General features: G+C 50.5%; 1 protein-coding gene across 1 annotated transcript in view; it reads right to left on the bottom strand.

Annotated features, from left to right (window-relative positions):
* Positions 1–25,346, bottom strand: part of NPTXR (neuronal pentraxin receptor) — a 62,207-nt gene extending 36,861 nt beyond the window's left edge. Inside the window, exon 1 of the mRNA XM_054008597.1 lies at positions 25,193–25,346. Within this exon, the coding sequence (XP_053864572.1) occupies positions 25,193–25,346 (154 nt within the window). The remainder of the gene's footprint in view (positions 1–25,192) is intronic.
* Between the last annotated feature and the right edge of the window lie 229 nt (positions 25,347–25,575).

The following is a 25,575-nucleotide window of genomic DNA, read 5'->3' as shown; positions in this document are numbered from 1 at the left end:
AAGAGGTGCACTGGTTGCAGCTGCTAGATGCGGGTGGAACATCTATCTACAGCCCTGGGATGTAGTAGGGGAAATGTAACAGAGTGCTAGCAGCCGCATTTGGATCGCTGAAATTGCTACAGCATGAGGTTGGCTTCAATCTCAGCTGTGAGCAATTAAACACTCTGTTGAGAGATTACCAGCACCTGAGTGGTAACTACTGGGCTAATGATGTCATTGGGAGGATCTAAGTAGAAGGAACAGGAAGCAAGGGGTAGCATCAGAAGCTGAGCTGTGCTGGGGAGGGAGGCTGGCTATGTAGAAAGTGTCAGTTACATGGTCGAGGTGTTTGTTTAAAAAAAAAAAAAAAAAAGAGGAACAGAGGAATAAAAGATGCACATAAAAGGTGCAAGGAAAACAGCCTAGGTGTTTTTGACTGTGAGCTGACAGAACTGGGCTATACTGTAGAGCACACTGGGTAGCTGAGAGAGCACCCTGTGACAGGAAGGATGCCAGCATCTTAACATTTTTCATTTTCAAATGCTGATAGGTAATTTTATCCTGACTTCAGCTGATGATCAGAGTGTGATGCCCTGAAGCATGAGGGTTAATAGTCCTTGTCACTGGATCCTAACTAATGTTACTGCAGATCCTCAGGGGGACCATACGTCCTGTTTTGGCCAGTACAGTCCCTTTTTTAAGCTCTGTTCAGGTTGTCCTGACTTTTTTTTTTTGGCAAAAGTGGGCATTTGTCCCATTTGCTCTGGCCAATTTGATCAGTGTGACGTAGTGCAGGGGACCATGTAGGGAAGGGGCAATGGCAGCCCTGTGCAGGGGGGAGGCAGGGCTCTAGTGTGCAGCAACAGCCTTGGGGGGGAGGCAGGCAGGGCTTGGGCCAGTGGTCTTAGGCAAGCCCCACACGGGGTGGGGTTGGGGATGGGGATGGAAGGGCTCAGGCAGCCCTGTGCAGTATCCTGTTTTCCCTCTGGGAATATGATCACCCTACAAATGCTGCTTTTCATCTTAGAGATGCCTGATCTTTTTGAAATTTTAATTAAGCTATTTACCTTAGTTTCCTGTAGCAGTGAGTGCCACATGCTAATTCTAAGGCACATGTTAAAAAAAAAATCTTTGTTTTAAAGCAGTCACCTTTTAATTTAACCAAGTGTCTCTACTATTTTTGTATAAACAAGAAAGGACATGCTTGTTTTGGAAGGGAAAAAACATATTTTGTAGAATATCAGGATTGGAAGGGACCTCAGGAGGTCATCTAGTCCAACCCCCTGCTCAAAACAGGACCTGTGAGTCAGGTGACTTGGGATCTGCCACTAACTCTCACTCACCCAGGGCAAGTTACTTCATGTCTTGGTGCCTCAGTTTTCCTATCAGTAAAATGGGGATGAAACATCTCACCTACCTTTGGAAAGCCGTGGGAGGTCCTTTGATGAAAGGTGCTGTAACAGGACTGTATTGTTGTTTCAATGCTGAATAACACTGAGTTGTTTCACCAGAACATCATTGCAGATTAATGCAACATCACTTGGGGGGCATCTTTTTACGTTATTGACATGAACTATGACCGTATTGATCATTGTTGCCACCAAGGTCCTATAGTGGCACCAAATCTTGTACAAAGGAGGTCAAGTAAGGTGTCTATGAAAAGATTATGATTTGCTGGTTATGATTATGCTATCTGTATGCATGTATCATTTTGTATTTAAAGTTATAAGCATTGGCTCTATACTGTCTGTATTTCAAACTTGTCCTATGCTTCTGGGTGACACTCCAGACAGTTTGGCATCAGCACTGCCTAGCCTGCTTGATGGCCCATTAAGGACCATCAGCTATACAACTGATCCATTGAGAGAAGGCAGATACACCCTATGACTCAGCAAGGCATGCAGGGACCTGCCTATGGACAGAACTCTGAGGCTTTCAAGCCATGTGCTGGGCAGCTTGTGTTTGAAACAAAGGAAGCACAGGCCGCATGGCAAGAGGCTATAAAAGGCAGCTGCATCTTCTCCATTTTGTCTTCAATCCTGCTTCTTACCTCTGGAGGAACTTTGCCACACTGAAGCTCTGAAACAAAGGACTAAATGACCCATCCAAGCTGTGGATGTACTCCAGAGACTTAACTTAAGCCAGGAGTTTATTCCATCACTGCTACGAGCCTGAACCAAGAACTTTGCCATTACTGTATGTAATTAATTCCATTTAATTAATTTTAACTCTCATCTATATTTCTTTCTTTTATGAATAAACCTTTAGATTTTAGATTCTAAAGGATTTGCAGCAGCATAATTTGTGGATAAGATCTAACTGGTATATTGACCTGGGTCTGGGGCTTGGTCCTTTGGGATTGGGAGAATCTTTTTTCTTTTACTGGGGTATTGGTTTTCATAACCATTCATCCCCATAAGGAATGGCGCTGTTGGTGATACTGGGCAACTGGAGTGTCTGAGGGAATTGCTTATATGACTTCTGGTTAGCCAGTGGGGTAAAACTGAAGTCCTCTCTGTTTGGCTGGTTTGGTGTGCCTTAATAGTGAAGGAACTCCAGCCTTGGGCTGTGACTACCCCGCTCTAAGCAATTTGTTCTGAACTAAGCAACAGAGGGTCCTGTGGCACCTTTGAGACTAACAGAAGTATTGGGAGCATAAGCTTTCGTGGGTAAGAACCTCACTTGTAGCAGGAGGCTTCTGGGTCCACGTCTGGCATCTGCTTCAACCCCTCAGACAGAGACCAACACCTACAAGATCTTCACCAAGCATTCTCAAAACTACGATGCCCACACAAGGAAATAAAGAAACAAATCAACAGAGCCAGACGTGTACCCAGAAGCCTCCTGCTACAAGACAGGCCCAGAAGAGAAACCAACAGAACTCCACTGGCCATCACCTACAGTCCTCAGCTTAAACCTCTCCAACGCATCATCAGTGATCTACAACCCATCCTGGACAATGATCCCTCACTTTCATAGACCTTGGGAGGCAGGCCAGTCCTCGCCCACAGACAACCTGCCAACCTTAAGCATATTCTCACCAGCAACCACGCACCACACCATAACAACTCTAACTCAGGAACCAACCCATGCAACAAACCTCGATGCCAACTCTGCCCACATATCTACACCAGCAACACCATCACAGGACCTAACCAGATCAGCTACAACATCACCGGCTCATTCACCTGCACGTCCACCAATGTTATATATGCCATCATATGCCAGCAATGCCCCTCTGCTATGTACATTGGCCAAACTGGACAGTCACTACGCAAGAGGATAAATGGACACAAGTCAGATATCAGGAATGGCAATATACAAAAACTTGTAGGAGAACACTTCAACCTCCCTGGCCACACAATAGCAGATGTAAAGGTAGCCATCTTACAGCAAAAAAACTTCAGGACCAGACTCCAAAGAGAAACTGTTGAGCTCCAGTTTATTTGCAAATTTGACACCATCAGATCAGGATTAAACACTGTGAATGGCTATCCAACTACAGAAGCAGTTTCTCCTCCCTTGGTGTTCACACCTCAACTGCTAGCAGAGCACCTCACCCTCCCTGATTGAACTAACCTCGTTATCTCCATACTGATTTATACCTGCCTCTGGAGATTTCCATTACTTGCATCTGAAGAAGTGAGGTTCTTACCCACGAAAGCTTATGCTCCCAATACTTCTGTTAGTCTCAAAGGTGCCACAGGACCCTCTGTTGCTTTTTACAGATTCAGACTAACACGGCTACCCCTCTGATACTTGTTCTGAACTGATGTTAGTTAGTTAGTTAGTTAATGGAGATATCCCATCTCCTAGAACTGGAAGGGACCTTGAAAGGTCATCGAGTCCAGCCCCCTGCCTTCACTAGTGTCCCGCCAGAAGCCGCATCGTTACATACCTCTCTCTGTTTTTGTACAGAACCCAACACCAATGGGATTCTGGTCCATGGCTGGTGCTCCAAGGCACTACAGTAATTTATAATAATTATAAAATAATAAAAGACACTGCAACATCAGGCTATTAGGATGAGTATGTTTCCTGTCTTTTTGCAAGGCTATTGAATGATGAAGTGCATCTCAAACCACTAAAGGCTGGGTGCCAGCATCTGAATGCCTTTCCTTCTGAAGGAACCACAAGTGTTTTACATATATCTATATAAATGTGTGTGTTATATAAATCTGTAGATAGGTGCATCTCCTTCTCCCTCCCAGTGATGCTATGCAAGTATCAAGTAGGAGGAAAATGAGGAATAGCTCGATAGAGAGAAAGGATGGTCTTATGATTGAGGCAGTGGATGGAACCATAGGCGCCAACTCCATGGGTGCTCCAGAGCTGGAGCACCCCTGGGTAAAAAATGGTGGGTGCTGAGCACCCACCAGCAGCCCCTTATCAGCCCTCTCTCTCTCCTTCCTTCCCCAGTGCCTCCCGCCCACTGGCGGCCTCACTGATCAGCACCTCCCCCTCCCTCCCCGTGCCTCCTGAATGCCGTGATCAGCTGTTTCGCGGCGTGCAAGAGGCTCTGGGGGTGGGGGAGCGAGGATGTGGCGGGCTCGGGGGGAGGGGTGGAATGGGGTGGGGTGGGAAGAGGCAGGGTGGGGACTTGGAGGAAGGGGTGGAGTGGGGGCGGGGCCTGGGGCAGAGCCAGGGGTTGAGCACCCCTTCGCAGATTGGAAAGTTGGAGCCTATGGATGGGACACTGAGATTTAGGTTCAATTTCTGTGTCACCTTGTCCTAGATCCTCAAAGGTATTCAGGCTCTTAACTTCCATTGAAATCAGTGGGAGTTAGGAGCTTAAATATCTTTACCTGGGCCTTCATCTCTCTGAGCTTCTGTTATACACACACTCAAAATGGAGATACTTCCCTTGTCATCCATTTTGTCTATTCAGATTATAAGGCTCCCCAAGGCAGCAGAATGAGGACAACAGAGTTCAAAAAAGCAGACTTTAACAAATTCAGAAAATTGTCAGGTAAGGTCTTATGGGAAGAAAATCTAAGGGGAAAAGGAGTTCAGGAGAGCTGGCAGTTTCTCAAGGAGATAGTTTGTAGTTGTGCCTTTAATATTATCACCATGCAAAGGAAAGATAGGAAGAATAGTAAGAGGTCACTATGGCTCCATCAGGAACTAACTCTTTAATGACCTGAAAATCAAAAAGGAATCCTACAACAAGTGGAAACATGGACAAATTGAATCAACTCCGGTTTGAATAAGGACTGGGAATGGCTGAGCCATTACAAACATTGAATCTATCTCCCCTTGTAAGTATGCTCACACTTCTTATCAAACTGTCTGTACTGGGCTAGCTTGATTATCACTTCAAAAGTTTTTTTTCTCTTAATTAATTGGCCTCTCAGAGTTGGTAAGACAACTCCCACCTGTTTATGCTCTCTGTATGTGTGTATATATATCTCCTCAATATATGTTCCATTCTATATGCATCCGAAGAAGTGGGCTGTAGTCCACGAAAGCTTATGCTCTAATAAATTTGTTAGTCTCTAAGGTGCCACAAGTACTCCTGTTCTTCTTTTTATGGACAAATTGCTAAGGAGGAGTATAAAAGAACAGCACAAGTGTGTGGGGACAAAATCAGAAAGGCTAAGGGCATGTCTACACGTACAGCGCTGCACTGATGCAGCTGCGCCGCTGCAGCATTTCTGGTGAAGACACTCTGTGCTGACAGGAGAGAGCTCTCCCGTCGGCATAATAAAACCACCTCTGTAAGCGGTGGTAGCTATGTCGATGGGAGAAGTTCTCCTGCCGCCATAGCGCTGTCCACACCGGCACTTATGTCAGTGTAACTTATGTCACTCGGGGGTGGTTTATGCACATCGATTCACAGCGACATAAGTTCTGCTGACAGAAGCTGTAGTATAGACATAGCCTAAGACACAAAATGAGTAACACTTAGCAAGGGACATAACAGGTAATAAGAAGAGGTTCTTAAATACATTAGAAGCAAGAGATAGACATGATTATTTTGCTTCAGTCTTCACTAAAAAGGTTAATGGTGACCAGAGACACAATACAAGTAATATTAGCAACAAGGGGGAAGGAACACAAACCAGAATAGGGAAAGAACAGGTTATAGACTATTTACATACATTAAATGTATTCAAGTTGGCAGGGCCTGATGAAATTCATCCTAGGTTACTTAAGGAACTAGCTGAAGCAATCTCAGATCCATTAGCAATGATCTTTGAGAACTTCTGGAGTATGGGTGAGGTCCCAGAGGAGTGGTGAAGGGCAAATATAAGACCTCTTTTTAAAAGGGGGAACAAAGAGGACATGGGGAATTAGATATCTGGCAAGATACTGGAACAAATGATAAAACAGTTTGCAAGCACCTAAAAGACAATAGGGTTGTAAGAAATACCCAGCATTTGTCAAGAACAAATCATCCCAAACCAACCTAATTTCCTCCTTTGACAGGGTCACTGGCCTAGTGAATGGGAGAAGCAGTAGATGTGATATATCTTGATTTTAGTAAGGCTTTTTAAACAGTGCCACATGACATTCTAATCAGCAAACTAGGGACATGTGGTCTAGATGAAATTATATACGGTGCATGCACAATTGGTTGAAAGACTGTACTCAGAGTAGTTATCAATGGTTTGCTATCAAAGTGGGAGGATGTATCTAGAAGGGTGCTGCAGAGGTCAGTCCTGGGTCTGGTACTGTTCAAAATTGGCATTAATGACTTGGATAAAAAAGTGGAGAATATGCTTATAAAATTTGCAGATGACACCAACTGGGAGGAGTGCAAGCACTTTGGAAGACAGGATTAGAATTCAAAACAACCTTGAAAAATTGGAGAATTGCTCAGAATTCAACAGAATGAAAGCCAATGAAGACAAGTGCAAAGCACTACGCTTAGGAAAGAAAAATCAAATGTACAACTACAAAACAAGGAATAACTGTCTAGCTGATAGGACTGCTGAAAAGGATTTGGTGGTTATAGTGGATGACGAATTGAATATGAGTAGGGCTGCCGATTAATCGCAGTTAACTCACACGATTAACTCAAAAAAATTAATCATGATTAATCGCAGTTTTAATTGCACTGTTAAATAATAGAATACCAATTGAAATTTATTAAATATTTTGGATGTTTTTCTACATTTTCAAATATATTGATTTCAATTACAACACAAGAACCAGGGGGTAGCCTTATTAGTCTGTTAGTCAATTACAACACAGAATTCAAAATGTACAGTACTCACTTCATATTATTTTTTATTACAAATATTTGGACTGTACAAATGATAAACACAAGAAATAGTATTTTGCAATTCACCTCATAGAAGTACCATAGTGCAATCTCTTTATCATGAAAGCGCAACTTACAAATGTAGATTTTTGTTGTTGTTACATAACTGCACCTCAAAAACAAAACAATGTAAAACTTTAGAGCCTACAAGTCCACTCAGTCTACTTCTTGTTCAGCCAATTGCTAAGAGAAACAAGTTTGTTTACATTTACAGGAGATAATACTGCCTGCTTCTTGTTTACAATGTCACCTGAAAGTGAGAACAGACATTCACATGGCACTTTTGTAGCCAGCATTGCAAGGTATTTATGTGCCAGATATGCTAAACATTCGTATGCTCCTTCATGCTTCGGCCACCATTCCAGAGGACATGCGTCCATGCTGATGACACTCGTTCAAAAAAGGAAGGCATTAATTAAACTTGTGACTGAACTCCTTGGGGGAGAATTGTATGTCTCCTGCTCTGTGTTTTACCCGCATTCTGCCATATATTTCATGTTATAGCAATCTCGTATGATGGCCCAGCATGTTGTTCGTTTTAAGAATACTTTCATTGCAGATTTGACAAAACGCAAAGAAGGTACTAATGTGAGATTTCTAAAGATAGCTACAGCACTCGGCCCAAGGTTTAAGAATCTGAAGTGCCTTCCCAAATCTGAGAGGGACGAGGTGTGGAGAATGCTTTCAGAAGTCTTAAAAGAGCAACACTCCGATGCGGAAACTACAGAACCCAAACCACCAAAAAAGAAAATCAACCTTCTGACTCAGATGATCTGACATCTGACTACAATGATGAAAATAAACATGTGTCGGTCTGCATTGCTTTGGATCATTATCGAGCAGAATCCGTCATTAGCATGGACGCATGTCCTCTGGAATGGTGGTTGAAGCATGAAGGGACATTTGAATCTTTTGCGCAACTGGTACATAAATATCTTGCAACGCTGGCTACAACAGTGCCATGTGAACACCTGTTCTCACTTTCAGGTGCCATTGTAAACAAGAAGTGGGCAGAATTGGAGAATTGCTCGGAAATCAACAGGATGAATTGTAAATGTAAACAAACTTGTTTGAGCAATTGGCTGAACAAGAAGTAAATCTAAGTGGACTTGGAGGCTCTAAAGTTTTACATTGCTTTATTTTTGAATGCAGTTATTTTTTGTACATAATTCTACATTTGTAAGTTCAAATTTCATGATAAAGAGATTGCATTACAGTACTTGTATTAAGTGAATTGAAAAAACGATTTCTTATTTTTACAGTGCAAATATTTATAATAAAAATAAATATAAAGTGAGCACTGTACACCGTATTCTGTGTTATAATTGAAATCAATATATTTGAAAATGTGGAAAACATCCAAAAATATTTATATAAATGGTATTCTATTATTGTTTAATAGCGCAATTAATCACAAGATTAATTTTTTTAATCACTTGACAGCCCTAAATGTGAGCCAACAATGTGATGCTGTTGCAAAAAGGGCTAATGTCATTCTGGGATATATGAACAGGGAGACATGGGAGGTAACTGCACTGGTGAGGCTTCAGCTGGAATACTGGGTCCAGTTCTGGGTGCCACGTGTTAGGAGAGATGTGGACAAATTAAAGAGAGTCCAGAGGAGAGCAACAAATATGATGAAATGTTTAGAAAACCTGACCTATTAGGAAAGGTTAAAAAAATCGGGCATGTTCTATCTTGAGAAAAGAAGATTGAGGGGGGATAGGACAGTCTGCAACTATGCTGAGGGCTTTTATAAAGAGGACAGGGATCAATTGTTCTCAACACCCACTGAAGGACAGACAAGAAGTAATGGGCTCAATCTGCAACCAGGGAGACTTAGGTGAGAGATTCAGAACAATTTTCTAGCTATCAGGATAGTTAAGTACTAGAACAGGTTACCAAGGGAGGTTGTGGAATCCCCAGCCTTGGAGGTTTTTAAGAACAGGTTAGTTAAACACCTGTCAGGGATGGTCTAGGTTTCCTTGGTCCTGCCTCAGTGCAGGGGGTTGGACTTGATGATCTCTTGATGTCCCTTCCAGCCCTACGCTTCAGTGATTCTATAAGGCCGAGACAGTCCTTCTCTGGGTGTATAGCACAGTTGATATGGGGTCCTGATCTCGGCTGGAGCCTCTAGGTGCTACTATAATACATATAACAACTTTTCCATTGAAACTGCAAGGCAAAAATGGAGGTTGGCAGATAATACAGGTTGGAATTTAGCCAGGCTGTCAGGGCCTGCCTCCTAGCCTTGTGAATAATGCCATAAAATCTTTATTAGCAATAAGCTCCATGGGTAGGCCCTTGGGTTTAGTCTCAGCCCTTCTGGCCTTTCTGTTGGGGTGGAGTGGGGTGAAAACAGCAGGAGACAGCCCGTTTAGAAGGGAAGGAGCAGTGACAAGCGGGATTGGTGACAGAAGCCTGTTTTAACACCAGCTTTTAGGTTCAATCTAGAGGGGGAGATTAAGGGATTTCTTTCTGAAGCCCATCTGTAATTAATGGCCAATCAGTGTCTCCAACTGGCAGCTCTTCTGGAGGAGCTGAATCCGACAGGGCAAAGCTTTCAAGCGTGCCAGCTCCACTGGGGCCTTTGTATTAGGAGATGCAGATGAGGGAAACTGGGCTCAGGACCATTGGCACAAGGGGAAAGAAACCAGCAAAGCTGCCCCTCCTGCCAGACAGACCCACTGACCGTGTGCGATGAAATGATCCCCACAGAGGACCAGACAGCTTGTGAGCTGGCCAAACAGAAGGGAGGGAGACTTGGGGGAGGTATGGGGAGGGGAGGAAAAATTAAATTAGGGGAGGAGGGGTAGTTGATGAGATGTTTGTGATGCCCTGAAGCATGAGGGTTCATAGCCTGGAGGCTTCTGCCCCACCCCACCCCCAAATATTTAAATTGTGAGACGCCGGGTCGTGTGTGATTTCCCACAATCTGGAGCTTTTCAAAACAAACATGCATGCATCTAAGCACATCCACCCGGTGCTTATAAAGAATGTTTTACTACAGTAACTTGCCAGGGCCACATCATGCTCTGAACTTGTCAGCAAACAGTTCACACCTGAACCATGGGGGCCCAAGTGCCCTTGCCTCTGGGCAGCACTCTAACAAATATTCCCTCTCCTCTTCCATCCCCACTGTTCCCATTTCCTTTGTGAGATTCCACTCGCCCTCTCATCCCTCCTGCTCCTCCTGAGAGGCCGTTCAGACAAATGCTGCCAAACCTGCAGCCACAAAGAGCTCATGGGGGCCTCCTTCCCACCAAGGCCGGGCTACAGTACTAGTGTGATGCGCTCATGTTCCAGCGCTGTGTGCGGTGGGTAAGGAGATAGAATTGCTATGCGCTAACTGAAAGCACTCCAGCAGGAGCCCCTGGGGAAGAGGAATGTCTTCCCATTATTGCAGCCCTGACTGGGGCACAAAGCAGTCTTCCCACCTCCCCCTGTTTGACAGGAAGCCTCCATCTGCTTTTCCAGTAACACCCTCTACAAACAGCTCCCCCCCCCGCCTCCCCCACCAGGTCCGGACATGTTTCTTATTCTCCCTGCCCCGGTAGGGTTGGATCCCTCTGCCAGCTGGCAGGGCAGACGAGATTGCTGCATGCTCAGTGCAGGGCTGCACGCTCAATCCTGGGCCTTGCAGCTGGACACCCAACCATGTGATTTCACAGAGGCTCCCCAGACTGGCTTGAACAGGCCCTGCCCCCACACACCTGATCTCTCTCCCTCTCCATCCTCCTGCAATCCACTCACCATTTCCCCCAATTGCACTCTTCCGGTCTTCCCCTATTTTCCTACCCAATCTGGTCTTTTGTCCTCATTTCCCCCTCCTCACACACCAAACTGTTTCCCACCAAAAATCCCCTCTCCTCTTCACCCCTTCCACCAATTCCGGGCCCCTCCCCAATCTATTCAGTAGACACCCACACACACACATCCCTTCTTCTATAGTACTTAATTCAAACCCCTCAAAATAATTCAGCTGTGGGTGGCCTCTCCTTACCTCTGACCTGTCTCCTCCTCCCACTCACCACTGCTGGCTACAACTGCAGCCCCTCCTGGCCAGCTGGCTTGTCTTCAGAGTCTGTGTTGCCCTATTAGGTTATGCACCATAGCAACAGGGAAGCTGCTGCCCTTTCCTAGACTCACAGGTATAGGTGCTGGAACTAGGAATGCTGGGGGTGGTTTCCATCATATCCAGGATTTACAGTTTGGTTCAATGGCTCTCAGCACCCCCACTATGCTAATTGTTCCAGCACCTCTGCACATAGGGGTGTCTCTGCTTTCCACCCTCTCTGGGAGGCCATAGGGGGAGGAAAGGAAAAGTGGGAGAAGGTGTGAGGAAATCAGGTGTGTTGTCTAGTTGATGGCTAACATTGAGAAAAGGCAGGAGAGATGGAGGACTGGGGAAGGGAACAGTTGAGTTCCAGGCATAGGGATGAGAAGAGACTGGTGTTTGTAGGGGCAGAGATGTGGTCCAGGTGCAGTGACAAGAGACAGCTGGAAAAGTGGCTATTGTCCACTTCCTCCCCCAGCAATGGGCCTGCTTGCCTGGAACTGGTAACAGGAGTCAGAGCCTTTCCACTCTACATCACTAATTCCAGTACAGCCCTGCATCATGCGGCCTGGATGATTCAAAAAACTAGGGATCATATCCAAAGCCCTTCAGTTTAGCCACTGGTTACAATCCAGCCCACAGTCAGGGAACCTGATTAGCTCAGGGACTTGGGGGATGAGAAACGGAGCATGTCACTGCTGGATCACTCTCTGCCGGCTGATGATAATGAATTCTATGAAGAGGAGGGCAAAGCTAGTCTTTGAGCTGCCTGAAGGCAAGAAAGCAATTTTTGCTTCCCCTCTCTGTGGCACGCTGACAGGAGACAAGGAAAAGGGGGGCACAGGGGTACCAGTCACATCTGCAGCTCAAGTCATGGCATGTCACATAGCAAATTCTGTATCAGAGGGGAAGTTAATGAGAGCTTTGGTGCCCTCTATGGGAAGGAATTTACCAGTGACTATATTACACAAGGAAGGGGCACTGCCAGAACCAGGCAAAAGAAGACAAAGAATGAGAGAAAGGAAGAGCGGAGTCTTCAGTACATCTCTCCAAAGCCTCAACCCTACTTAACCGTACAAAGCAGAGGCAGCAGGCTCTCCAGCGCTGGACTGAGGTTAGACTTGTGCTGCCAGGCCTGCAGTCTGGCTGTAGAATATGTCACTGAACTACCAGCTACAGCCATCTTCAGAATTAGAACGTTACCGAAGGCACCAAGAACAAGAGACCCCACCACAGCACAGGCCTCCTGTCACAGCACAGGCCTCCCTTTGGCTCCCCAGAGCTCCTCTGAATCCAGAACATAGTGACCTGAGAGAATCTAACTCCCGGCTCCTGCTCACTTGAGTACCTCATTGGCTCTGAGTGGAAAACAGCAAAGGAAAGGGGAGTGGGTGGGAAGTAAACAAGCGTCTAAAGTTAATTATGTGGATATTTTCCAGCACATCGTGGTGGTGGTGTAGTTTTGGGCTTGTTGAGTGTCTGCAATATAGTCGATCTAATTGTGCTATTGGATTGAATTCTCCAGCCATTTGCTATTTCTGTGGGTGACTCATTCCTAAGCAGTTCACTTTCGCTAGTGGCCAACGTGTTTTGTTTCTGGACCACAGATGCCAGCTTCCTCTGTGCCCCGGGGGTGCTTAACCCCCTGCTCCAACCCTGGTCCTGCTCTCTTCCCTCAAATCCCCAACCTGCCTCTTCCCACCCCCACTCTGCCCCGCTCCACCTCTTTCCCACTTTTTCCCTCCGAGTGTGCCCCATCCCTGCTCCTCCCTTGCCCTTCCAGCCCCTCCTGCACGCCGCAGAACAGCTGATCATAACAGGCAGGAGGCGCTGGGAGTGAAGGGGAGGAGTTGATTGGTGTGGCTGCCGGCGGACGGGAGGTGCTGGGGGGAGGGGGTAGTGAGGGAGCTGGCTGCCGGTGGGTGATAAGTACCCACTAATTTTTTTCCGTGGCTGCACCTATGTTCTGTACCCTGTGATCCCATGACTTCTCCAATCTCACAGTCTGGTGAAGTATTCTAACGTTCAAAACTGTTCCCCACCAAAAATCCCTCTCCTCTTTACCCCCTCCCATCAATTCTGTGCCCCTCTTTCCACCTTCATGGACAAAATGGTGATACTTCTTTGGACAGTGGACCAGTGAAGCCACTTTGCTTCTTTCCCCTCCTTAGAGCAAAAGCTGATAGTCATCATTTCTACATGCTTCCACACACTAGAGACCCATGCAACAAGCCTGGAGCTTTGATTGTTCGGACTGATTCAATCATATGAGTGCAGGGGACTGGACTAGATGACCTCTTAAGGTCCCTTCCAGTCCTATGACTCTATGAGATATAATCCCTTCTATTGCATTTGTTAGATTAGCATTGGTCATAAAACACATTTTGCTTTTCCTGAGCCTGTGAAAGATGGACCTTCAATATCCTATTTCACCCACTGGATATTAGGTTCTAGATGGGTATATCCAAAATTTTAATTTGATATTGAGGAAGTTTTAAGGGTTAAAAATTAGTGACCATGAGTTAGTCACGATCCTATGAGGCTATAAACACAAAATAACTTTAAAAAGTATGTAAAGATAAGAAAATAGCCCTTACAGGGAACATCTCAGATCAGGAGATGAGAGATTTGCTCATGGAATGTGATCAAAAAGCAGCAGAAGAAGCAATCTGAATGCAGGTGATAGCAGACAAGCAGCATCTAGAGCATGAAGTAAAAATGGCAGACCTTTGATTGAGGGAGAAGCTAGCAAGTGAGGAGATGGAGGAAGAAAGCTCACAAGAGGCAAATGGAACAGCTGCAAGTTGAGAAAGAAGCATATCAAAACCAGATGGAAGCTGCCACACTCCAAATTCAAGTCCTGGGAGTGGAAGAGAGGCTGCCACCACCGGGAATTCCATCCCCTCTCAATAGCAGAGACTGGGATAAAGTCTGTCCAATTTATAAAGATTCTGAAGAATTTTTATCCACCTTTGAGCCTCTATGTGATGTCTAGAAAATTCCAGATGAAAAAATAATGGCGTTTCTCCTGACCAAACTGACTGGTAAAACAAGGCAAGTGTTCAATGAAATGGGGGCAGAGGAGGCTTTGGATTACAGAAAGTTAAAAGAAACTGTGTTGAAATGGTTTAAGATTACTCCTGAGTTTTATAGATTGAAATTTATAAAGCTCAGAATGTCTGATAATGCTACTTATGTGGAATGTATTTATAAATTGCTTGGTTTTGTTAAAAAGTGGAATACAGGAGCAGGATCTTATGGTGACTTTGATAAACTGTTAATTACACTAGAGAAGTTGCTAAAGATGGCTCCTGAAGAAATCAGAGTAGCAGTCTGTGATAAGAAACCTGATTCAGTCTTACAGGCAGAAATAATTACTGATAAATATATTGAAAACAGGGTTCATGATGGGCATAAACCCTGGGAAAGGTAATCTCTATGCACCCCAATTTAAAAGGGATGAAGGGTTTTAGAGTGAATCAAAAAGACAGTTACCTTTTCCGTAACTGGTGTTCTTCGAGATGTGTTGCTCATGTCTATTCCACAACAGGTGTGCGTGCTGGCCATGTGCACCGGTGCCGGAAGTTTTTCCCCTAGCAGTACCCCTGGAGTGGCGCCTCCATGGCGCGGTAGAAGGGGCGCTGCGTGCTCCCTCCACCCTCAGTTCCTTCTTGCCAGACAACTCCGACAGAGGGGAAGGAGGGCGGGATGTGGAATAGACATGAGCAACACATCTCGAAGAACACGGAAAAGGTAACTGTCTTTTCTTCTTGGAGTGATTGCTCATGTGTATTCCACAATAGGTGATTCCAAGCTATATCTGTTGGAGGTGGGTAGGAGTTCACAAATTCTCAGGACAGAACACAGCCCTGCTGAACTTAGTGTCATCCCTGGTCTGGGAGACTATTCCATAGTGCGAGGTGAATGTGTGAACTGAAGACCACGTGGCAGCCCTACAAATGTCCTGAATGGGGACATGGGCCAAAAAGGCAGCCGACAATTGGTGGCGGAGGGATTCCCACCAGGTCATTAGAGGTATGGATGCATGAGGTGATCCAGTTGGAGAGGCGCTGAGTGGAGATCGGCTGACCTTCCATGAGCTTGGCCGAGGCAATGAACAGTTGTGAGGACTTTCTAAACGGCTTAGTCCACTCCAGGTAGAAAGTAAGAACCCGTCTCACATCTAGCGTGTGGAGGCAGCGCTCCTCACTGGATGCATGGGGCTTGGGGCAGAGGACTGGCAGAAAAATGTCCTGACCATGTGGTAGGTGGAGACCACATTCGGGAGGAACGAAGGGTGTGGGCAGAGCTGGACCTTATCTTTATGAAACACTGTGTACAAGGGCTCAGAGGTCAGGGCCCTGGGCTCTGAGACCCGCCTAGCTGACGTGATCGCAACCAGGAAGGCCACCTTCCACAAGAGGTGTGACCAGGAGCACGTGGCTAGCGGTGCAAATGGGGACCCCATGAGACAGACCAACACCAGCTTTAGATCCCACTGTGGGACAGGGGGCCTAACATACAGGAAGGGGAGATCTAACTCCTTAAGGAATCGGCCAGTCATATCATGGGAGAATACCGTGTGGCCCTGCACTAGCGGATGGAAGGCCAATATGGCCGCCAGGTGCACCTTGACTGACGAGGGCGCCAGGCCTTGGGCTCTAAGATGAAGGAGGTAGTCCAGAATAAACTGGATTGGGGCAGCCACCGGGGAAACGCCCCGCTCGTCCATCCATCAGGAAAACCGAGACCACTTTGCCAAGTAGGCTCAGTGCGTGGAGGGCTGCCTGCTTTCTAGGAGGATGTGCTGAACCCCTTCCGAGCACGTCCATTCCTCCTGACCTAACCATTGAGCAGCCATGCCGTGAGGTGGAGTGCCGCTAGGTTGGGGTGGAGGAGGCGGCCCTGGTCCTTGGAGAGCAGGTCCAGGCAGGATGACAAGTTGTGGGTCCCGTAACAATGCTTCCTGAGCCATGCCGGGGCAATCAGAAGGACCCGGACCTTGTCTGTCTTTATCTTTCCCAGGACCTTGCCGATCAGTAGGAACGGGGGAAAGGCATATAGAAACTAGCTTGACCAGGACAGGAGGAAGGCATCGGAGATAGAGCCCCGTCCCAGCCCTCCCACCCCCTCCCCTGGAACAGAACCAGGGGCAGCGACTGTTCTGCCGAGTCGCGAACTCCTAGGGAGTTCCCCACACTTGGAAAAGTCTGTGCACCACATCTGGGTGGAGAGACCACTCATGCTGAGAGGAGAAGTCCCTGCTCAAGTGATCCACCCGCGTGTTCCGTGCACCTGGCAGATGGAAGGCCTGTAGGCAGATTTTGTGGGCTATACAAAAATCCCACAGCCTGAGGGCTTTGCAGCAGAGGGCAGAGGATCAAGACCGTGTTGTCCATGAGGACCCTGACCACCCGGTCCTCCAAGTGTGAGCGGAAGGCCATGCACACCAGCCGGACTGCCCCGAGCTCCTTGATGTTTATGTGGAGTGGCAGATCCTGAGCCGACCACAGACCTTGGATCTGAATGTTCCCCACATGGGTCCCCCATCCCAGGTCCAACGCGTCAGACACCAGCTCCAGTGACAGGGGCCTGCCCCTGAATGGGACCCCTTGGAACATGTTTCTCGGGGAGGACCACCACCGTAGGGAGGTGATCACTGACTCAGGTACTGTGAGGACTTTGTCCATCCTATCCCTGGCCTGGGAGAACTCTGAGGCCAACCAGAGCTGGAGGGGCCTCATCCTGAGTCTGGCGTGATGGACCACATATGTGCACGCCGACATGTTACCCAAGAGCTGGAGGCATGCTCTGGCTGTTGTCACCAGAAACCTTGTGGCCGTGTTGATGAGCCCCTTTAGGGTCTTGAACCTGTCCGGTGGGAGGGAGGCTCTGGCCGACGAGGCATCCAGGACCAACCCGATAAACTCTAGGCATTGAACCGGGACTAACGTGGACTTGGTATTGTTTACCAACAGGCCCAAAGTAGTGCATGTGGACAGAAGGAGCTCCACGTGATCCCACACCTACGACCAGGAGCTGCCCTTGACCAACTAGTCATCTAGATAGGGGAAGATCTCGACCCCTCGGTAGGCCACCACCACTGACATACATTTCGTGACTATCCTGGGGGCAGTGGACAGGCCAAACAGGAGGACCGTAAATTGGTAGTGTTCCTGCCCCACTCTGAAACGGAGGAAGCGTCTGTGCCCCTCGAATATATGAATGTGGAAGTATGTGTCCAGCAGATTGAGGGCGGTGTACCAGTCCCCGGGATCCAGGGAGGGGATGATGGAGGCCAGGGAGACCATGCGGAAAAGACGGTTACTCACCGTTGTAACTGTTGTTCTTCGAGATGTGTTGCTCATATCCATTCCATTAGGTGTGTGCGCGCCGCGTGCACGATCGTCGGAAGATTTTCTACCCTAGCAACACCGGCGGGTCGGCTGTGGAGCCCCCTAGAGTGGCGCCTTCATGGCGCTGAATATATACCCCAGCCGACCCGGCGCCCCCTCAGTTCCTTCTTGCCGGCTACTCCGACAGTGGGGACGGGGGGCGGGTTTGGAATGGATATGAGCAACACATCTCGAAGAACAACAGTTACAACGGTGAGTAACCGTCTTTTCTTCTTCGAGTGCTTGCTCATATCCATTCCATTAGGTGACTCCCAAGCCCAACTTAGGTGGTGGGGTCGGAGTGAGACATTGCCGTGTGCAAAACCGCTGATCCGAAGGCAGCATCGTCCCTGGACTGCTGCACTAGTGCATAGTGAGCTGTAAACGTGTGGACTGATGACCAAACCGCCGCTCTACAAATGTCCTGTATCGGAACATGTGCCAGGAAAGCAGTCGAGGAGGCTTGGGCCCTCGTGGAGTGAGCGGTGAGGTGCGGTGCTGAGACACCTGCCAGGTCATAGCAAGTCCGGATGCAAGACGTAATCCAGGAGGATAGGCGCTGTGAGGAGACCGGTGAGCCTTTCATTCGGTCGGCCACTGCAACGAAGAGCTGCGTCGTCTTTCTAAAGTGCTTTGTGCGGTCAATATAGAAGGCCAGGGCCCTTCGTACGTCCAGGGAATGCAAGCGTTGATCCTGGCGAGTGGCATGTGGTTTGGGATGAAAGACCGGGAGAAAGATGTCCTGGTTGATGTGAAAAGGAGAAACCACCTTAGGGAGAAAGGCAGGATGTGGACGAAGCTGCACTTTATCCTTATGGAAAACTGTATAAGGGGGCTCGGATGTCAGCGCCCTGAGTTCAGAAACGCGCCTTGCTGAGGTGATGGCTACGAGGAAGGCTGTCTTCCAGGATAGGTACAGAAGTGAACAGGTGGCCAGTGGCTCAAATGGAGGACCTGTGAGCTTGGAGAGAACCAGGTTGAGGTCCCACGTCGGGACGGGCTGACGTTGTTGTGGGTACATCCGGTCTAAGCCCTTGAGGAATCTAACGACCATCGGGTTAGAGAATACCGAGGACGCGAGTTCCCCTGGGTGAAAGGCCGATATAGCGGCCAGGTGAACCCTAATTGAAGATATCGCCAACCCCTGATGTTTTAGGGAGAGGAGATACTCCAAAATGAGAGGAATGGGTGCCTGCAACGGGGACGTGGCTCGTTGTTCGCACCAACAGGAGAACCGCTTCCACTTGGCCAGGTACGTGGTGCGTGTTGAGGGCTTCCTACTGCTCAGCAGAATCTGTTGGACAGAGTGCGAGCATTGCTGCTCTGCCTGGGTGAACCATGGAGCAGCCACGCCGTGAGGTGGAGTGATTGCAGGTCGGGGTGACGCAGCCGGCCGTGGTCCTGCGTGATGAGATCCGGATACAACGGAAGCGGGATCGGTGTCTGAACCGAGAGTTCCAACAGTGTGGTGTACCAATGTTGTCTCGGCCACGCTGGAGCGACCAGAATTACCTGTGCCTGGTCTCTGCGCAATTTGAGCAGTACCTTGTGGACCAGAGGAAACGGAGGGAAGGCGTAAAACAGGTGGTCTTTCCAGGGAAGGAGAAACGCATCCGAGAGGGAGCCCGGAGCTCGACCTTGTAGGGAGCAGAACACGTGGCACTTCCTGTTGTCTCGGGATGCAAACAGGTCTACCTGGGGAAACCCCCACCTCTGGAAGATGGAATGTATGATGTCCGGACGGATAGACCACTCGTGCGTCTGGAAGGACCTGCTGAGTCGGTCCGCTAGAGTGTTCTGGACTCCAGGGAGGAACGATGCCGTGAGGTGGATTGAGTGGGCGATGCAGAAGTCCCACAGGCGAATGGCCTCTTGGCATAGGATTGACGAACGTGCTCCTCCTTGCTTGTTGATGTAAAACATGGCCGTGGTGTTGTCGATGAGAACTAACACACATCGGCCACGTAGGAGGTTGAGAAATGCCTGGCACGCCAGGCGCACCGCCATCAGTTCCCGAACATTGATGTGCAGGGCTAGCTGGGATGCAGTCCACAGGCCCTGGGTATGGTGTTCGTTGAGATGGGCGCCCCAACCCAGAGATGAAGCGTCTGTGACCAGGTGCAGAGAGGGTTGTGGGGCGTGAAATGGCATCCCCTCGCAGACCACATTGTGATCTAGCCACCAGGTGAGGGAGGTCAGGACCGAGATCGGGACCGTGACCACCATGTTCAGGCTGTCCCGATGTGGACGGTATATTGAAGACACCCAGGTTTGAAGTGGGCGAAGCCGAAGTCTGGCATACCTGGTTACGTACGTGCAGGAAGCCATGTGGCCCAGCAGGGTAAGGCACGACCTCACCGTGGTAGTTGGGAACGCCTGGAGCCCTTGAATGAGGCTCATGATGGTGCCAAATCGGTTGTCTGGCAGGATGGCTTGTGCACGTCTGGAGTCTAGAACTGCGCCTATGAATTCTATTCTCTGGGTAGGTTCTAGAGTGGATTTGTCCTTGTTGAGTAGGATGCCCAACTCGTTGAATGTGTGCACTATTATGTGGACGTGAGCTTGAACTTGCTCCTTGGTGCGACCGCGTACCAGCCAGTCGTCTAGGTACGGGAACACCTGTATCCCTTGCCGACGAAGGTACGCTGCCACGACAGCCATACATTTCGTGAACACTCTTGGGGCCGAGGATAGGCCGAAGGGAAGGACTGCAAATTGGTAGTGCACCATGTTTACCACGAATCGCAGGAAGCGTCTGTGAGGTGGGTAAATTGAGATGTGAAAGTATGCGTCTTTCATGTCGAGGGCGGCGAACCAGTCTCCAGGATCGAGGGAAGGGATAATGGCCCCCAAAGAGACCATGCGGAACTTCAACTTTACTACGAATTTGTTGAGTCCGCGCAAGTCCAAGATGGGCCGCAGACCTCCTTTGGACTTGGGGATCAGGAAGTAACGGGAATAAAATCCCCTGCCCCTTAACTCTACTGGAACCTCCTCTATGGCCCCCATGGCCAGGAGCGTAGAAACCTCCTGAATAAGAAGTTGCTCGTGAGAAGGGTCCCTGAAGAGGGACGGGGAAGGGGGGTGGGAGGGGGGGATAGAAGAAAATTGGATAGCGTATCCCCTCTCCACCGTGCGGAGGACCCAACAGTCCGAAGTTATAAGGGACTAAGCACGGTGGAAGTGGGAGAGGCGATCCCGAAAGGAGGGGGTTGGATCCTGGGGGATGACTGGGGCGCCGTCCTCGACCGCACCTTCAAAAGTTCTGCCTGGGGCCTGAAGGTGGTCTAGGTGGCCCCTGGTTTGGGCCGGGTTGAGGGCCGGTCCACCTTCTTCTACCACCTCGCCCTCGCCTCCTGGCCGAGTCCTGTCTCTGACGAGGTGGGGGGGGGTAGAATCGCTGAGGCTGCGGCCTAAATGGCCTGCGCTGAGGGCCCACAACATGCATCCCCAGGGAGCGCATGATTGTTCTCGAGTCCTTTAGGCCCTGCAGGCGAGAGTCCGTTTTGTCTGAGAACAATCCGTGTCCCTCAAAGGGGAGATCCTGTAGGGTTTGCTGCAGCTCCGGAGGCAAACCCGAGACCTGAAGCCAGGAGATCCTACGCATAGCGATACCCGAAGCCAGGGTCCTCGCAGCTGAGTCTGCTATGTCCAAGGAGGCCTGCAAGGAGGTCCGAGCCACCTTCTTGCCCTCCTCTACCATGGCTCCAAACTCTTCCCTGGACTCTTGGGGAATCAGCTCCTTAAACTTACCCATAGAGTTCCAGGAGTTGAAACTGTAGCGGCTCAGCAGCGCCTGCTGGTTCGCTGCTCTAAGTTGTAGCCCTCCGGCTGAGTAAACCTTACGGCCAAACAAATCGAGCCGCTTAGCCTCTTTTGATTTAGGCGCTGCAGCCTGCTGGCCGTGGCGCTCTCGTGCGTTCACTGATTCCACCACCAGTGAACACGGTTGGGGGTGGGTATACAAGTACCCATAGTCCTTAGACGGGACAAAGTATTTCCTTTCCACCCCTCTCGCTGTGGGTGGAATAGAGGCAGGAGTCTGCCATATCGTATCCGCATTCATTTGAATCGTGCGGATCAGGGGTAACGCTACCCTCGATGGGGCATCCGCTCCAAGGATATTCACGATCGGGTCGTGAACCTCCACTATCTCCTCCGCCTGCAGGTCCATATTACGGGCCATCCTGCGCAGAAGATCCTGGTGAGCCCGAAGATCTATTGGAGGCGGGCCTGTGCACGATGTGCCCGCCACTGCCTCATCGGGAGAAGAAGAGGAAGATGCCTGCGGTGGAACAGGATCCAAGGGCTGGTCCTGGTCTCCCTGTTCCTGGGCTGGAGCATCACCTGTGCCTGGGTCCAGGGTGTCAGGTGGTGCGGACCCAGAGGCCTCCATGCCCCCTGGCGGAGGCCGAGAGATGGTGGACTCCGGGGCCCCTCTGACGGAGTGACCGGAGCGAGAGGTCGACGCAATTGGAGCCCCTTGCGCCTGATGGTACGCCCACGGGGTCCAGAACGACCAGTGAGATGGGCCATGAGCAGGGTCCTCTGCTACCTCCTGCCAATGGCCTATGTCCTGCTCCTCGGCTTGACCCTGAGGGGGGTATGCCGATCTCGATACTTCCTCAGAGGAGCGGGACACCGATCTCGATGGCCATGGCGGTGCCGAGTGCGTCGAGACGAATCCCGTGGGATGCGGTGCCGCACGGTACCGGTCCGGGGATGTTCTATCTCCACGCGGTGCCGGCGATCGGTGCCGGGACCGCGACCGGTGCCGATGACCTCGTCGGTGCCGGGAGTCGGATCTGGACCTCGACGAGGACCTGGAGTATGCCCGGTGCCGGGAGCGGCCTCTCGACGTCGAGCGTCGACCGTAGCGGTGCCGAGAGCTACGTCTCGACGTTGATCGGTGCCGACGATCATATCGGTGCCGAGACGTAGAGCGGTGCCGCGAAGAAGATCTTGGCCGCGAGTACGACCGGTGCCGAGATGATATTCGGTGCCGGGACTGCGAGCGGCGTGGGGACCTGCTTCGGGACCTGGAGCGGTGCCGAGGTTCCAGTCCTTGTGGAGGGCGCATCAAGGCCGGTTTCCCCCTCGACTGGACCGGGCGAGTCAGCGGTGCAGTCGGTGCCGGTGGTTGAGGCGGTGCCGGCTCCGTGAGAGCTATTAAGTCTCTCGCCGCCGCGAAGGTCTCTGGAGTCGACGGTAGGCACTGTATCACCGCCGGCCTCGGTGGAGACGCTATCTGCACCGGACTCAACGGCTTCGGTGCCGGAGTCGACGGTGCTGGAGGCACCTGTTTCCTTTGCTCCACCGGCGGACGCGGCTCTACCCCCGGCACTGGGGGAGCTGGCGTCTTCGGCACGGACGTCCCCGTTTTATGGGCTTTTTTATGCCCCGGGGATAATGATCGGCGCCGAGGCACTGCTTGCGGTGCCGACGAGGTCCGGTGCCGGGGAGGCTTGTCTGACGCCACTCGCGTGGTCGTCAAAGCCGGTGCTGCCGGTGCACTGCGCACCGAGGTGCTAGGCGCCGGGGTCTGGCCCGTAGAGGGAGTGTCCGGGCTAAGTGCCGCCTCCATCAGGAGTTGCCTGAGCCGAAAGTCCCGCTCCTTCTTGGTCCTTGGTCTGAAGGCCTTACAGATCTTGCACTTATCTGTTTGGTGGGACTCTCCCAGGCACTTCAGACAGGAGTCGTGCGGGTCGCTCGTGGGCATAGGCTTCGCGCAGGAGGCGCACTGCTTGAAGCCGGGAGCGTTGGGCATGAGCCCGGCCCCGCGGCCGGGGAAGAAAGGGGGAGACGACCCCCTTAATCCCCTGAGCTACTTAGAACAACTATAACAACTTTTTTAAAACTATTTAACTATTTAACTATAAACACTATAACTATAACTGCTAATAACCAACAAAGCTAGGGAGAGTGGAGAACAGCTAAGCAGCGCTCCACAGTTCCAACGACCGTCAGGGGCGGTAAGAAGGAACTGAGGGGGCGCCGGGTCGGCTGGGGTATATATTCAGCGCCATGAAGGCGCCACTCTAGGGGGCTCCACAGCCGACCCGCCGGTGTTGCTAGGGTAGAAAATCTTCCGACGATCGTGCACGCGGCGCGCACACACCTAATGGAATGGATATGAGCAAGCACTCGAAGAAGAACTTGAGCTTCACCATGTATTGGTTCAGGCCTTGCAGGTCCAAGATGGGCCTTCGGGATAAGGAAATAACAGGAGTAGTACCCCTTGCTCTTCAACTCCCCGGGTACTGCTTCCACCACTCCTAGGCCCAGGAGCCGTCCCACCTCCTGCTCGAGCAGAGCCTCGTGCGAGGGGTCCCCCAGGAGGGACAGGGGTGGAGGATGGCTGGGCAGGGAGGAAGTAAACTGGAGGGTGTACCCCCAGGAAATGGTGTTGAGGACCGATCGATCTGAGGTCAGCTGTGACCACTCCGGGAGGAAAGCACACAACCGGTTGGAGAAGGGAAGCTTTATTCAGGGTGGATCCCTAATGAGAACTGGCAAGGTGCCCCCAGGCATCCCGTCAAAACTGCCTTTTCCCCGCTTGCTTGCCCTTGGAGGACCCAGGCTGGGGGGCAGGCCGAGACTGCTTCTGTGGGTGCCTCTTATAGTCCTGTGACTTCTTATAAGCGGTCTCGTATTTTGGGTGGGTGGCCTGAGCGGGAGTCTGCTGTGGCTTGAACTTAGGTTTAGTTGGAGCCAGAATGTAGAGACCCAGAGTCTGGAGAGTCGTGCGGGAGTCTGGACAGCCCAGAGGGCAGGAGCCATGACGCCCTTCTCATGGACACCACGGAGGCCATGGACCGCGCGGCCGTGTCCGTTGTATCCGAAGCTGCCTGCGGGGTTGCCCTGGCAGCTGCTGTCTCCTCCTCCACCAGCGCTTTGAACTCCTTCCTATCGTGCTCCTGGAGGGAGTCTTCGAACTTGGGCAGGGAGCCCCACAGACTGAACTCATACCAGCCCAGGAGGGCCTGGTGGTTTGCTACCCGAAACTGGAAGCTCAAGGACGAATACATTTTCCTTCCAATGAGTCCACCTCCTTGAATCTTTATTTTTCGGGGTAGGGGCTGGCTGGCCCTGCCATTCCCTGTGGTTGAGTGACTCGACTACCAGGGAGTTAGGAGCAGGGTGGATGTGTACGTATTCATGCCTCTTGGTGGGTACAAAATACTTGCGTTCCGCTCTCTTAGAGATGGGGGCCAGTGAGGCTGGGGTTTGCCACAGGGCATTTGAAATTTTTGCCACCCCTTCGTGGAGAGGCAAGGCCACCCTGCCCGGTGCCGAGGAGGACAGCACATTAAACAGGGAGTCTGAGGGCTCCTCCATCTCCTCTGCTTGGAGGTGGAGGCTTGATGCCACCCTTTTTAAGAGTTCTTGGTGGGCCCTAAAGTCCTCCTGTGGGACGGAGGGAGGAGGGGCCATAATCGGCTCATCTGGGGAGGGTGAGGAGGCCGGCGTGGTACTTTGGATGTCCACCGGCACCGGAGGGTCCACCACTTGGTCGGTCTCTGGGCATGGTGCTCAGGATGTATGTCCCGCCGACTCCTTCCTCGGAGGTCTGGAGAGGGAAGCCGATGGTCCTGCTGAGGCTCCGGCCACCGAGCGAGCCCCCACCGGGGGCTGAGTCGGGGGCCATGGTGCCCACTGGTACCATTGGGCCGGCCATGGGGCCCGGTGCCACTGCACCTGCTGTGGCACCGGTGGAGCTGGCTGTTTGGCCTGGCTGGCCTGACCCATTGATGGACAACTACGAAGGGAGGCTGGGCTGACATACGACCTGTTGCTGTCCCTGGACCAGGAGGATCGGCAGTGCTGGGAGCAATGCCGACCACGGGACTGCAATCCCGACGTGGAGGACCGGTACC

Source organism: Malaclemys terrapin, chromosome 1 (assembly GCF_027887155.1).
Source record: "Malaclemys terrapin pileata isolate rMalTer1 chromosome 1, rMalTer1.hap1, whole genome shotgun sequence".
Classification (NCBI taxonomy): Eukaryota; Metazoa; Chordata; order Testudines; family Emydidae; genus Malaclemys; species Malaclemys terrapin.
Note: the sequence above shows the minus strand (reverse complement) of the source record. Positions and strands in the feature narration are given on the sequence as shown.